At 36.8% G+C, this 14,487-nt stretch overlaps 3 protein-coding genes across 11 annotated transcripts; 1 reads left to right on the forward strand and 2 right to left on the reverse strand.

Moving 5' to 3' along the window:
* Nucleotides 1–287: 287 nt before the first annotated feature.
* Nucleotides 288–8,106, forward strand: LOC105170587 (cationic amino acid transporter 9, chloroplastic). 5 transcript variants are annotated; one of them, XR_002287616.2, is made up of 11 exons: nucleotides 292–676; nucleotides 1,456–1,862; nucleotides 2,651–2,827; nucleotides 2,939–3,163; nucleotides 3,254–3,430; nucleotides 3,688–3,924; nucleotides 4,759–4,848; nucleotides 4,959–5,048; nucleotides 5,426–5,510; nucleotides 7,699–7,814; nucleotides 7,899–8,106. XR_002287616.2 is itself a non-coding variant. In XM_020696120.2 (9 exons), exons 1-9 carry the CDS (start codon nucleotides 418–420, stop codon nucleotides 5,444–5,446), a joined length of 1,683 nt encoding a protein of 560 aa, XP_020551779.1. In that variant the 5' UTR covers nucleotides 293–417; the 3' UTR covers nucleotides 5,447–5,750. The 5 variants fall into 5 exon arrangements, 2 of the variants coding, with proteins under 2 accessions (XP_088734863.1, XP_020551779.1); XR_016064702.1 differs by having other exon boundaries at nucleotides 7,699–8,106; XR_002287617.2 differs by lacking the exon at nucleotides 7,699–7,814.
* On the reverse strand, nucleotides 5,777–8,912 carry LOC105170570 (FKBP-like peptidyl-prolyl cis-trans isomerase family protein). Of its 2 annotated transcripts, none has more exons than XM_011091403.3 (7): nucleotides 8,693–8,912; nucleotides 8,094–8,190; nucleotides 7,785–7,999; nucleotides 7,580–7,638; nucleotides 6,635–6,743; nucleotides 6,472–6,548; nucleotides 5,777–6,107 (listed from the first exon to the last, which is right to left on the reverse strand). In XM_011091403.3, exons 1-7 carry the CDS (start codon nucleotides 8,739–8,741, stop codon nucleotides 5,988–5,990), a joined length of 726 nt encoding a protein of 241 aa, XP_011089705.1. In that variant the 5' UTR covers nucleotides 8,742–8,912; the 3' UTR covers nucleotides 5,777–5,987. The 2 variants fall into 2 exon arrangements, with proteins under 2 accessions (XP_011089705.1, XP_011089697.1); XM_011091395.3 differs by having other exon boundaries at nucleotides 7,580–7,689; nucleotides 8,693–8,905.
* A 472-nt stretch (nucleotides 8,913–9,384) lies between these two features.
* Nucleotides 9,385–13,006, reverse strand: LOC105170602 (phosphatidylglycerophosphate phosphatase PTPMT2). 4 transcript variants are annotated; one of them, XM_011091458.3, is made up of 7 exons: nucleotides 12,882–13,006; nucleotides 12,055–12,275; nucleotides 11,019–11,141; nucleotides 10,639–10,732; nucleotides 10,434–10,516; nucleotides 10,256–10,345; nucleotides 9,385–10,125 (listed from the first exon to the last, which is right to left on the reverse strand). In XM_011091458.3, exons 2-7 carry the CDS (start codon nucleotides 12,262–12,264, stop codon nucleotides 9,751–9,753), a joined length of 975 nt encoding a protein of 324 aa, XP_011089760.1. In that variant the 5' UTR covers nucleotides 12,265–12,275; nucleotides 12,882–13,006; the 3' UTR covers nucleotides 9,385–9,750. The 4 variants fall into 4 exon arrangements, with proteins under 4 accessions (XP_011089760.1, XP_011089753.1, XP_011089744.1 ...); XM_011091451.3 differs by having other exon boundaries at nucleotides 12,055–12,286; nucleotides 12,882–12,951; XM_011091442.3 differs by having other exon boundaries at nucleotides 12,055–12,286; nucleotides 12,748–12,887.
* Between the last annotated feature and the right edge of the window lie 1,481 nt (nucleotides 13,007–14,487).

Raw genomic sequence — 14,487 nt, forward strand, 5'->3', positions numbered from 1 at the left:
ACAAAAAAAAAAAGCATACACCAAAATTTGAACTATCTTCAATTTACCCCCTAAACTTTGACTGGTTTTGCACTTGCATGGTTTTTATAATTATGAAAAGACGAAAATACCCTTTGATATTTTTAATATTCCATTTTTGTATTTGGGAAAATTCTTGCAACGTGTCAATTAAAATGAGTAAAGATTTGGAAGGCGAATTATAATAATAATTCTTTCCTCTTAACAATGATTCTTGTTCCCTAATAATTGCAGATAAAGGTACAATCTTTTTCAGCACACGGTTAGTACCACCTGAAGTAACTATCGATCCTCACGCATTACCACTTGTACGTTCTCATACGTATATATATATGTATGGCCGAGAGGTTCGGCTGCTTCTCACTTGCACTTCTCTCCGGTTGGTAGAAGCTAGAAACCATGAGAACTGAGCAGAGCTCCGTGGTGACGTCATCCTCCTCCTCAATGTCGACGCCGTCGTGCCGCTCTCGTTTCTGGTCTTCGGCGCTGAGGTCGAAACCGCTTGCTCCGGCGCCGGATACTTCCGTCCGGGCGGAATCGGGTGACGGTCTTGTTCGGCGGTTAGGTCTCTTTGATCTCATTCTACTTGGAATTGGCGCCTCCATCGGCGCCGGTATATTTGTTGTCACTGGAACCGTGGCCCATGATGCTGGTCCTGGTCAGTGGCTTTAATCACCTATTTTGTTTAATTGTTTCTGTTTCCTCTTTCTTTTGGTTAATTTCAACAGATTTGGCGTTTGTTAAGATGTGTCCGTTTGATTCTTCAGTGTGACGTAATGCTCTATGCTTTAGCATATGCATTACCTGCCATGCATTTGCTGGGGATATTACTTTTCGGGAATGAACTAAGATCTAATATTCAGAATTTATTGTCTTCAATATGAAAAATATTCTGATCAACCTAATAGCTAGTTATTATTTTTCATTTGGATGAAGTGGACATCTGATACACCCAAAATCTTGCTGGGGGCCAAACATTCATCGCATTTTGCTGATTGAGTAATATGTGAGAATATGATATTCGAGTTGTACAATGACGCTTGCTGAATTGTCCATCACCGATACAAAATATACCAAATTGGAGTTTCTATTCTGTTGTATTTAAAGTATCACAAAGAAATCATCAGTTTCCAATCTTTTTGACTGATGGTATGTCATCCTAGCATTCAGATGAAAAGTAAATTAAAGCATAACAATTCTGAAGGAGCTTATTGTCTCTTGCATTCTGCTACTTGAAGTTCATCCTTGAAGTATGTTATCTGATACCTCTACCCTTAATGATTAACTTATCATTTAGTCAACCTTTTTGAGCAAGAACATAATCTTATAGAAGTTAAAGATTTCATCTTTGCCTTCTGATTCACCCTTCTACTATATCATCCTAGATGAGAATCTTGTTGAACTATATGTTTGACTTGTTATGTTGTGTTATTCCAGGAGTTACCATTAGCTTCATCATTGCGGGAGTATCTTGTGTGCTGAATGCACTCTGTTATGCTGAATTAGCTTCTCGCTTTCCCGCAGTTGTTGGAGGAGCATACCTATATACGTACTCAGCTTTCAATGAGATCACTGCTTTTCTAGTTTTTACTCAGTTGATGCTTGACTATCACATTGGTGCTGCTAGCGTAGCACGAAGCCTAGCAAGCTATGTGGTTACTGTACTGGAGCTGATCCCTTTCTTCAAGGATAACATTCCAAGCTGGGTTGGGCATGGTGAAGAAGTTCTGGGAGCATTGTCAATTAACATATTAGCTCCTATCATCCTAGTGCTTCTAACTGTGGTTCTGTGTAGGGGTGTTGGGGAATCTTCAATATTGAACTCAATCATGACAGTGACAAAGGTTGTTTATCCATCCTACATTCAAAACGGTTTTTAAGACGACATCCCTCGAGCTGGAATTTCTTTGATAATTTCACATATCTCTCACCAAATGGGCTACCGAAATGCAAATCCATAACTTTCAAGCCAGTTCTGAAAATTTTGGTTGAGAGCAGTAGAAGCATCAATTTGCAAAAAGAATTATGCATATCTGGATAGAATTTAATATCCCACTAGATTTGATTCATTCAGTGATAAACATTAACACCAAAATTTTGAGGGCTGCGATTATTAAGGATAAGGCTGTAGAATTCAGTAAACTTTTTCATGTATTCCTTTAGTATGTGCATAAATTAACAATTGCTGCATTACTTAGGTAATGAAAGATTTTGAGATTAAGCGTAATGTAGTTGCTTTGTAGGGCTACATTCCACATGAGTTTATCTATTGAACAAGTAAAGTCTTAACTTAAGTGAGACAATTAGAATGCTTTGAAAACTCGTGTGGATGCTATTAGTTGGTGGATGAAGTAAAGGGCTATGGACCTTGAGAAGTTATTAATTCATACCTGTATGATAGACTTGTATAATACTAGGGATTTGTTTAAGTGTTGTATAATGTATAATGTTACTCGAGATAATACATAACATACTCCAGTGGTCTCAGAGTCTTTCTTGCTCCATGCTCTTTTTCTGCAAAAGTAATTTAAAGCATGCATGGCAGATATGAACATACTTGCTTCTTAAACTTCGATATCAACATTGAACTCAAAATTGCAACATTTTGACAGAACAAGAATTTTTTCTGCAGATTTTGATTGTTTTATTTGTCATCATTGTCGGAGCTTTTAAGGTCAATGTGTCAAATTGGACTCCTTTTGCTCCAAATGGTTTTAAGTCAATACTGACAGGAGCAACCGTGGTCTTCTTTGCATATGTAGGATTTGATGCAGTTGCTAATTCTGCTGAAGAATCCAAGAGACCCCAGGTATAGTGAAGGTTTAGATCAATTTGCCATACTATGATTTTACTTTGACTCACCATGTTAAAGTGGAAAACTTTATTCGCAGTTACAATTTAATCTTCTTCTGATTTTCAGAGGGACTTACCATTAGGCATAATTGGTAGCCTCATGGTCTGTGTTGCATTGTACATTGGAGTCTGCTTAGTGATTACTGGAATGGTTCCATACCAATACCTTGGAGAAGAAGCACCTTTGGCTGAAGCTTTCACCTCCAAGGGCTTGAAATATGTCTCTGTATTAATCAGCTTTGGTGCAGTTGCTGGACTTACAACAACACTTTTGGTTGGGCTTTATGTTCAGGTGAATTTCATTTTCTTTTTAGGTTTCAATCAGTCACTTAGGTTGGGTTGTGCAATAGCCAATAAGTTATTGCTTGTTCATTGTTAGCAGTCTCGGTTGTATCTTGGACTTGGAAGGGATGGTTTACTACCAGCTATGTTTGCCAAAGTACACCCAACACGACATACCCCAATTCATTCACAAGTTTGGGTTGGTCTTATAGCCAGCACCTTGGCATGCCTTCTTAACGTCCATGTGCTCTCACATATTCTATCAGTTGGATCCTTGGTATGTTGTTTTTAAATATTTTAAACTATTTATTCTGCACTCGGAAAAGCAGGAAGAAGTTTTGTTTTCAAATATTTTCTTTTGTACAATTATGAAGCATAATACTCTTTCTCTTCTCATGGAAAATTGTTGCAAAGCACTGGAAGATCTACATTTGCATTAACAGAAGAAACTTTAAGTTACATCCAGAATCACGCTTTTTGAGTGTTTAATCATGACGAGTGGATCATGATAATACGGTGAATGGTTTGTTTCAGACGGGGTATTCAGTTGTTTCAGCATGTGTGGTAAGGCTGCGTTGGAAGGATGAGACATCAAGTCAGGCTTCTACTAAGTTGATTTCTAGCAGGGCAGAAGGCATCATTTACCTCCTTGCTATTGCCTGTTGTGGTTTTACTGCTGGAGTACTCTTCCGTTTTGGTGCTTCATTTATTTTCCTGATTGTAGCTGCTGTTATTGGAATCCTTTCTGCTGCAGCTCTTTATGTACGGCATGTAAGTTAAAAAACACTGGATGCTCAGTTTGAAGTTTGATGAAAAGGCATGTTTATCTAAGTTAACATGAGACGTGCAAGCTGATATGGAATTTTCAACTGGATGTGTGGAAGTTTTGAGTCCACAAACATTGAAAACCTCAGATTAAGGGGTTGAAGTATTTCGAAAGTATATATGCTTTATATAAATAAAAAAGCAGTAGAGGAGAAGATCAATTTCATTTCTTGTTATGTAGACAACAGGAAGAAGTAGAAGATATTAAGCCACTAAACAAGTTAATGGGTCTTGCCTTCTCAGAGCCAAGTTCTCCCTAACTAATAGTATAGCAAGATAAACTGGAATCTGCTGTTAATAACGAAATGATGACCGTTTGACCAGATAGGGGTACAAATACGTTGGACAGGTTAAGCGCTACATATAATTCTATTTTTGCTCATCATGCATCTCTGTTCCTGATTTTGTGTGAAGCGGGAACTGTCTTCACTATCATCTTCTTTTTATTCTGCACATGAATCATTCAAGATTCATCAAGTGAATTGACTGTGTCTATGTTTCATTGCATCACATTCTGCAATACTGAAAAGTACCACAATACCTTAGTGAGTCAATGGAAGTCAGGTTTCAGACTGACATGAGTGGGTTGGAGTACCATTCTTTGGGGTATTACTCTTTGTGGTATATCAACCATAATTGGTTAAATTGCATTATTGGCTGTCATTTGTGATGAACGATGATTTGTATCCAAGGTCATAAGTGGTGTTTTTTTTATATTGTTGATGAGGGCCATGTCATACCTGTATTCTGCTTAAACTCACTTAGTTCACTCTGTTCCAGATTCATCCTAATCCACCAGGTTTTTCTTGTCCTGGAGTTCCAGTAGTTCCATCTATCAGCATTTACCTTAACATGTTTTTATTTGCTCAGGTAACTCAAATCCATTAGTCTGATTACCGCTCATTTAACTTGGCGTTATATAGCCATGAGTTGAAGTTGGAGAAATATAATCCACTCCAATATCTACTTTTGTTTTGCAGCTGCACTATGAAGCCTGGGTGAGATTTGTAGTCCTCAGCATTGTTGCACTTGGTATTTATGCATCGTATGGCCAGTTTCATGCCGACCCAGTAAGTTCAAACGTGCCAATTATTTACCATAGAGCACCCGCTGTAGTAGCTCGATAGTTTTACCCCATATGGAACTTTAGCTGTTGCATCATTGATAACATTCTAGTGGGGATTCAATGTAGAATGATAGGCAGTTTTATGACATGTCGAGTACTGAGCAGTATAATGTTCTGCCACTGTTAGGTGGAGTTTTAGTCTTTGCTTGTATTTTGGAACATGAAAAAAAGTTGCCTAGTTTAGCTTGTAAAAATTATACCCGCTAATATCCAAATTCTGCCTAGAACTATGGTTTTGATTCTAGAGATGGATCATCAACGCTGATGATTGGCTTCAGTCTGTCAAACCTAATTTCGAGTTTCCTGTATCTCCATTTTTAGGACGCTGCTGATGGAGTTTAACTTCCTACCCAAAGAAAGTCGACAAATTCCTGATCATGTTCTTGGCAGTTGGAATGAGTTACAGGTATAAGGAGCTTCTGGATCTACTAGATTTCTTGATTTAAATCGAAATTTCACCAAAACTTACTATAATGGGGAACATCAGAATCATATAATTTTCTAACTGCATTGTATGTACATGCAAATAGGGAGAGAGAGAGATTAGCGTAATGGAAAGCTGTCAGCGAGATGTATGTGTGTACATCACGTTTTAGCACTAAACTAATTCATGCTATCAATCAAACATTTTTCTGTTTTTATGCTATCACGTTAACTTTTTGCTGCTTCAGCTAGAAACACCAGGAAATTCTGCTATATGAATCAAAGTATTGAACAAGATGGATAAGGAAAATGTAGCTATGCTCCTGATTAGTTTTATTTCCTAATCCTCCTATGAGCTCATGTTCCAACTTTTAACTGGCATACACAAGTGCAGAGTTTCTTAGCGGCACCAAGAAATAATCAACTATCACAAAAACAGAGAACTTAAAACAGCCTGTACTCAACTGCAGACAACATCAGAGTAAAATCCAATTGTCCGTCTTGTGCAATCTTGAATGCTCACCAATTCTATATCAAAAACTTCAAATTGCTTGGAGCTGAAAAAGGTGGACGGTCCTACCTGTTAACCAAGAATATTTTACCTTGTAAATCACATACCAGAATTAACTCTATAAAGCAACATAAAACTTGCACTTGTGATAAAATTCACCTCTTAGTACTGTATTTCTGGTTGAAGAATTTCAAATCTAAAATACTACATCGGTTGCATCTATTGGACAATTTGGAGTTCTATAGAGTTAAAATCATATGATAATCATATTTGATCCATTCTTGCATGGTATCATTGATCTGAAAACCCACTAATTGTTTGGGTCATTTGTCCTTAACCCAGTAAATTCTTCCTCAGTTGAAAATGCAATTCTCCTCCAGAAAAGCTATTCTCTTTATATAATGTTAAAATGCAAGAGATATATAAGACTCACTGGTGGCCCTAGCTCCGGAGGAATAATTATCCTCCGTTTTCCTCCAGGCTTCATGTCTTTGATTCCTTCCTCAAATCCTGCGTTGAATTTCTCCATCTTAGTTACTTTGTCACAAACAGGAATCTATGGAAAAATTTCAAGTATTACTCCCTTATGTTGACACCTGGAATCAATGCATTAGTTCCCAATCGAACTTTAGCTGGAGAACCTTGTAAGTATGTACTGTCAATACGGCGTCCTGACTCATTATAACCAACATAATGAAAAGTCACCTACACAGACAACAAAGAGGGAAGGACCTTAATTTAGTGCCAACATCCTCAAAGAAGATAGCAAGATTTCAGACCAATATATTACTGCAACAAGGTAAAGACAAGTTATTTTGCAACTGTTGGTGACTTAAATTTTCCCACCACATTTCTGAAATGTTAGTCTATAGGATAAGCTTCTTAAATATCAAGCCACCCAACCAAGAGTTGGGGAAAATAATTTGAGCAACAACCTGAAGCACAGGACAAGTGACTTTAGAGAGAAATTAAGAAAAACTGCTATACAAGTTAAAAAATGCTTCACATATACCAAATGCAAGTGCTTACACACATTCAACCTTTAGACTACACGTTCAACCTTTAGACTACATCAGAGCTCTCTAATTTAGTACGTAATAGCATACTACAAACTCTACTGATCAACTAGCAAGATGGGTCTTCTCCTATATCATTTTTTTGGTGTAACTTTATCTTGGAATTCATTAATCTGAATGTCCATGAAATCCAAAATTTATCAGGAACATCAATGGCGTCCAATAATTTAGTGATGTCTATAAAAGACAAGTCTTAACGCTTCGTCCACAAGTAGCGTCTAGTTTACTTTCTATAATATGCTTTAATTAGAATTATTGATTCTTAATGAGCCTTGGATATATAGATGCTCCGGATGATATAACTGAGCTAAAATTTACCCATTTTTGGCACTCATAATCAACTCTGATATTAGCAAGTACCAGCTGAATACAGTTCTATTTTCATGTTGCAACTTCAACATAAATCAGTATTTCAGAAAAAGCAAGCCAAAGAGTTCCCCAGAAATAAGTAGAACAAAGAGAAACCTGTTGACCAGCCTTTGGACAATCACCTTTACCAACTTCAATGTCCCTCAATATGAGACCTGAATCACGAGTAACAAAGTTGTCTGATGTGACTACTTTTACCGTAAAACCTGAACCAGATCAATAAGTTAGCAGAGAAGACAGGCATGAACATTTTAACAGAATGGTGCACCACTAGCACAGCTGTGGCAAGAACAGAACAAACCTTCTCTGACAAAATTAGGGAACTCATCAGGTGCATTATTTTCTCTTTGTATTCGCTTGTTCTGCTCCAATAAACGTTTCTCATCATAAGGGCTTTGTTTCTTTGTCTTCCCAGAAGACGGCAATGCTGGAGATATGCCTGACCCAACCAGAAAAGTAAGGAGAAGTCGTCGCTTCATTTTATCCTCAAAGTGTAACGAACCTTTAGCCTGTTCTCTAGCCATTTAAAGATGCCCATAAGCAAGGAAAGAGTGGAAACAGGTTCGCAAATGGAATAGTCAATTGCATTATGAGCTCAAGTAATCATTACCCATTGTCCTGTATATTATGGCATGAGCAAGAAACCAACAGCCGCATCTTCTGAGCACACAACAAGCCATGTGATGGATAGGTTGAAAGAGTAATGCCTGAAAAATCAACTCTCCACAAGGATTCATTAAGTGAAAAATGTAGTAGTTGCAGTTTAATAATAAGAGATTGCAAGAAATAGAAGTAGAATATAAATCAAAATATATCAATAGACATGTGAATTCATACAATCCTCGGGATTTCACCAGAGAGGAAAAAAGCTAAATCGTTTTACGCTATTATGAACGAATAGCAAGCTTTCCACACAAACGGCATTATCTCAGCAAGAGGAACATCTATACTAGCTTTCTTCTTTTCTCCTTAACATGAATTATTTCGCTCAGACAACACCACTAAGGTCATCGAAAGGGTTGAAACAGGAAACCTGCAATTCTTTTAATTATCCATCTTGTCGCTACATCAACAAAAACATGTATAAATCGAATCAATTTCAGTGCTAGGGAACTGAAAATACTGGAGCATTTCTAGTTTCAATTCCACGAACCCAGTTCCTAATTATCAATAACTGTATATAACAATAATCCAGAGAGAGAAACTTACATGGGAAAAAATTTCGAGCGGGAGAAAGCGGGAAAGAGAGCAAGAACATGCTTTTTCTTTGATTCTACGATTTCTTCTCCCGAACTTTGAAGCTTTAGAGCATTACGTGTTCAGTTTTTCCGCTCTCAGTTAGCAAGAAATCGCAACGACACGACAGGGCGGAGAAGGCGGCCTTTATCTTCAGTTGGTTGGTTTGTTATCAAATACAGAGTGCCAATTATGCCCCTCCGTTTTTTTCCTCGCATTACTATTGCAGTTTGACCTTTTCAACAAAAAAATCGTACGCAGCAGAAAGCGATTTATGTTGTACTTGTGGAAAACTTGGAAACGGTTGTCGACTTGAAGAAGAGCCTGCTAACCCATTTGCATCTTCACACCCTAGAGTTTCTACAACTTGCCATTCCGCATCCTCTGAACTAAAATTTCTCGGTTTAGACATTTGCAGATATCAGTCAATTTGCAAGTTTCTTACCTGGATCGAGTGATCTGAACTAATTATATGATAAGTAAAAAAAATTAATCGTACAACAGATGTAAAGTTAAATAAAAACAATCAGTCATGTGATAAATGTATCAAAGTCATCTGTGCGATTGATTTGGTAGCATTTATATAAAAAGTTGTCAAGTTGCACCTTTGGCAGATACATTGAAGTCACCATTGCCAGCAATAAAAAGCACAAGAGAGAAAACACTTAATGGAAAAGCATACTCGATTACATTAAATCAACATGTCTTATACATCCATAAGCACAAATCGACCATGCCCTCAGCAGCTCGACATTTTACTACACAAGATTAAACCTCGCTAACATAAGTTACCATCGACTCTGTTACTGTACACTTACCAAATCTGTAACGCTGTACGAGAAACACTTCTTTGGCAATTGTACAAAGGGCTCAGCACGGCTGAGCCATAACGACATCTCGGATCCCTCTGACTTGGAGAAACCAGCGACAAAAACAACACGAAAAAGAAGCCGGGAAAACCCATCTTATTCCCTAATTCCGACACCTAAAAGGATGGGAGGGGAAACTTCACGAAGCAGTGAAATGGAATCTCAATAAACATGGATATCAACACCGATGTTCCCCAGCCGATTGTTACGGACTGAGCTTTGCAGCTTCTTTCTTGACACTTTCTGGTCAGTCTGGGAACGGAGCCACAGGCAGGAAAGCCTGGAAAAAGCTGCCTGACTTGCAAAATGTACTCGGCAGGCAAGGTTCAACTCTGTTAGCATGTTCTGACCTGCTGAGCCCGAATCAGGGCTTTCCTCATAGCCATCCAGGTCTGATTCAGTGATTAACACCAACGAATTATCATCGAAGTCTTCAGGGTCAGCTTGCACAGGGAAACTTAGAGCTTTTCGAGGTAAATTGTCCATGCAAGTCTCAGCCTCAGGCTTCTCTAATCCATGGTAATAATCTTGAACAGCCTGTATACAGAGAATAGCCATCAGGTTCCAACTATAGAGTTACATGTGGTTGCCCGTGATTTATAGTATACACATAATTCAGGTCAACAGATGACCAGGGAAGCCCCTATGTGCCTCGGGGTTGTCATACCTGCCGCTGGGAGGACGCCAACAACACCCTTGGCCTAATGGACCTCACATACTCGTATGCGGCCTCAGGAGTCATTTGTTTGTGTTTAACCTGTATTCAAAGGGATCAATATCAGTAAAAGAATCTTGAAGAGATTTGGATATTATTAAATTAATATGCTTTCTCTGATGATGCTTACCAGGTAACAGAGAACAATTGTAGTGCTGCGTCCTCGGCCAGCCTTACAGTGAACATATGTAGTTTTGCCGCAAAGTGCATTGCCTTAAAAAAAATATAAATATATAAATATTTATATTTAAAGAGAAGCAAGAAAGTAACCAATTAGATATTAAATGTTCTCTTAGAGTAATAACCTCCATATGCGTTTAAAGAATTCAACTTACCATGGATAAAATCTACAGCTTGGCAGATATCCCCATGTGATGGAGCGAAAAGATAATCTCTGGTTGGAATGACAAGGTGCTCAATGCTGTGATCCTACAAACAGAATCAAAATATATTATCAAACACAATCGTTAACAGACACGTGGGCTCATGGAGAACGGACCTAATGGAGCACATGAAGAAATTATCAGACAAGGTTAGTAACTTAGTGTTGAATTGGCAATCATTGGTAACTTATTAAATATTCCTAATCACACAAGGAAAATGTCAAGCGATACATGTCATAAATGAACTCAATCTCATACGATTGGAAACTTGAGACACTCATAAAAAGTGTAAAGTAAGACGAGTTTAATGAGTATGAGTAAATTAAACTTACATGATATAGTGAAGTTGGAACTAAAGTCTCATATGGTTCATTCAAGGTAACCACCCCACCTACACCAAGAGCCTTCAAGCGCGGAACATCGGTGGGAAACGGAACCGCTCCTAGCAACACATACTGGCAAAAGAGAAAGGTCCAAACAGGTGGCAAAGATGACATAAAAGTAGCATATTAGAAGATATCATGAGAAAATACTGTAGAAGCATAATAGATTCCTGATAGAATAACACAGACTACATGCATGGTATAATTATTAGTGTACATCAGTATATGCCTACATAAAGATGCATGATGCGTTAAATTTGTGTATGTATTTTCAATTTTGTCATGACGTAGAAGCAACTAGTAGAGCTTCATCAACAGTTGGATCATAATTCCAGCAACAAAACTTATGGCGCAGGCAGTTTAGGACCTCCTGCATTTCCATGTGAAGTTGCGTCATTTCAACAACAGCCATTAAGAGAACCATGTAAAACAACCGGAAAATAAGCAGAAAATTGGCAACATTCATAACTTTACAGCGATGATGACACCACCAATAAGGAATAATTCCACCGAGTCACCGACGAAAAATAATTTCTTTTTCTTTTTGTTAAGTACAGATAACATTCTCAATCATGGTGATAAATCATGCTTTCATCCCTGCACACCCCAGCTTCCTGTTAGCATGATTTCAATGAGAAAATCTAGACAATTTATATTATTAATTTTCAGACTGGACCTCAGGAAAACCTAGACACTGAATGTTGTACAGAAAACCATTCACTTACAATTTTTTCTTCTTGAGAAACATGCTCGCATCGTTAGATACTGACTGGATAAAGAACAACGCGATAAACATGAACAGCCTAACTATACTGAATGCAAGAATTTTCATATACAGCGGTCCATTTATTTTCAATCTTAATCTATGACATGTGAACACCAATTTCTGGAACAAAAAACTATTAAACTAAGAATCATAATTATGAGAACATCATAGAAAACACATACAGATTTTACAGCATTAAAATTCACATATTGTTGATACCTGATCAACCCTATCCCACCAGCGGAACTCGGACTGAATCTTATTTCTGACAACATTATACAGCAATGTGGGATAGAAAAGGGCTCGAGCCCCTGCTCCAACCAAAACCCTTTTCGGGTCCCAAACAACCAGAGCACCTTCACAATGATCACCACAGACCTGCTGCTCGCCACTCACGGAATCCCCCTCTTTCAGTTCCTCAATATACATCTCCTTTGGCTCTAGTTAATAACTCAACAACCCAAATTCAACTCAATCAGAGTAAAAAAACAAAGAAATTTTCAGGCTAAATCAATTAAATTCAACAGCAATAAAACCCTTGAAGAATTCACATAAAGATCGGATTTTCCAGCAAATGATCAACTCCAAAACTCAGCCACAAGCCAAAAACCTTCAGACACCCCCAAATCAAAACCTAATTCAAGAAAACCACCAGAAAATTACAAAACCCAAAGCCCTCTTCACACAAAAGCTTACCTCAAATAACAACAACAAAATCTCCTAGTTTCCTTAACTCTACCCCAATTTCGATAATCCCAAGAAACGAAATGCAAGTCTGAAACAAGAATAGGCATGTTGTTGATCCCGATTTTAACCCAAAATAACCCCCCCAACAATACAAAACATATTAAAACGAAAAACAATTCGAACAAAATATGCCCGAAGATCAAGAAAATTAAATTCGGAAAGTACGGCAAGTGAGCCTTTCAGGGGTTGTTGGCTGTAGTTTTCTTGCAAAGTGTGTTCGCCAAAAAATACAACAGAAATAAACAGAGAGAGAGAAAGGGGGGAGGGGGTTTGATCCTTTGGAGAGTTTCTCTCTCTACCTTTCCTTTTCTCTCAACAAACACTGCTGAAAAACGGAGCTAACGTCTTCTCTCTCTCTCTCTCTTCATATTGTTATTATTATATTATTACAGTAACATTTATTCATGGGAGCGTTTTGTTTTCTTGCCTCCAATCGGGTTTACCCATATCTAACCGGTACCGGGTTCTCGGACTATCCAAATTATTGTTCTCAAGAGCTCATAAAATAAATTAGAAGTTAATACATATGAATTACACCATACATATAAATCATATTTATCCCAAAAATTTAATTTCATAATATTCTTTTAAAATTTTATGGGCAGTCGAATTATGAGCTGACAGTCTATAATTTCTTTAACAAATATAATTTAAGAAATAAATAATCCTAATTTCTTGACTACAAAAAAATAAGTTTTTTTTCAGTATAGAAGTTAATACAACCATATACGGATTATCTACAGTTTCAAATAAATAATTTAAAATAAAATTGTAATTTCTGTTTGATTAGACTTTCTTTAAATTCTAAAATTATATAATTGAATTTGTATCTAAATGCATTATCAACGTCCTTCTATAATGATCCAACAATTCATAATTTACAGGGATAATTACACTCTCCTCCTATGAGGTTTGGTATAATTATACGTAGATTTCATGCGGTTTGGAAAATTACATCTATCACCCCTAATATTTGCTTTCGTCTAACAAATAAGTCCCTCCATTAATCAAAATTTACTAAATTTGCTGATATTAACAAAAAAAATCTGAATGAAAATTAATAACAAATCTCAAGGATGCTAAATGTAATTTTCCAAATCAAATATTACACCAGATCTGAATGGATAAGAATGTAATTATTCCTAATTTATATTGATACATATCATATAATAGACAAACAACTTTTAAGAAGAATCTGATACGTTTGGACATTTATTTCCTTTTTAAGCAAAATATACGTAAGATTGTGCATGAGGATATATTATGGAGGAATTGTGTTGATAAGTTCATGTGTATATTTAACACATTCCCGATATGGATTTTAATGTTTAGATTTTATTCCTGTTTTTGTTCTATTTGGATAAAAGTGAATTAATTAGACCTAATCTACTTTCTTAAGTTGTTTTTAGTGACCACATTCAGTGTAATTTTTAAAATTCTTACTATCCCGGAATTTATAATAATAATGCAGCAATGATCTGTGCGGTTTAATTAACTCACTCCAAATGTCTTATTTCGAAAAATACTTAACTTGATTTCTTATAAAAATTAATGATACATACAGAATTTATCGAAATAGTTTGTCTGATTGTATAGCGTACTAGCTTTACACGTGTTGGGATCAAGAGAGTGGAACGAATGACGAGATATAATTTCAAAATACATGATTCGAAGCATACAGTTGAAATTTGTGTTTAATTTAAATCTCACGAGTTGTATTTATGATTTTACGAAGGTGTTGACATTAATAATTTTCGATCACTCACACTTTAACTAAAAGAATATAATTTATTAAATATTAATAAAATTGACAATATGATGGGGAGAATCAACCCCATGGAGCGCATGGAACATTAATAATGGTTGCACGTACATACCTAAACGGGTTAAGTACCGACCCATGGA

Source organism: Sesamum indicum, linkage group LG1 (assembly GCF_026168435.1).
Source record: "Sesamum indicum cultivar Baizhima isolate 11 linkage group LG1, ASM2616843v1, whole genome shotgun sequence".
Classification (NCBI taxonomy): Eukaryota; Viridiplantae; Streptophyta; class Magnoliopsida; order Lamiales; family Pedaliaceae; genus Sesamum; species Sesamum indicum.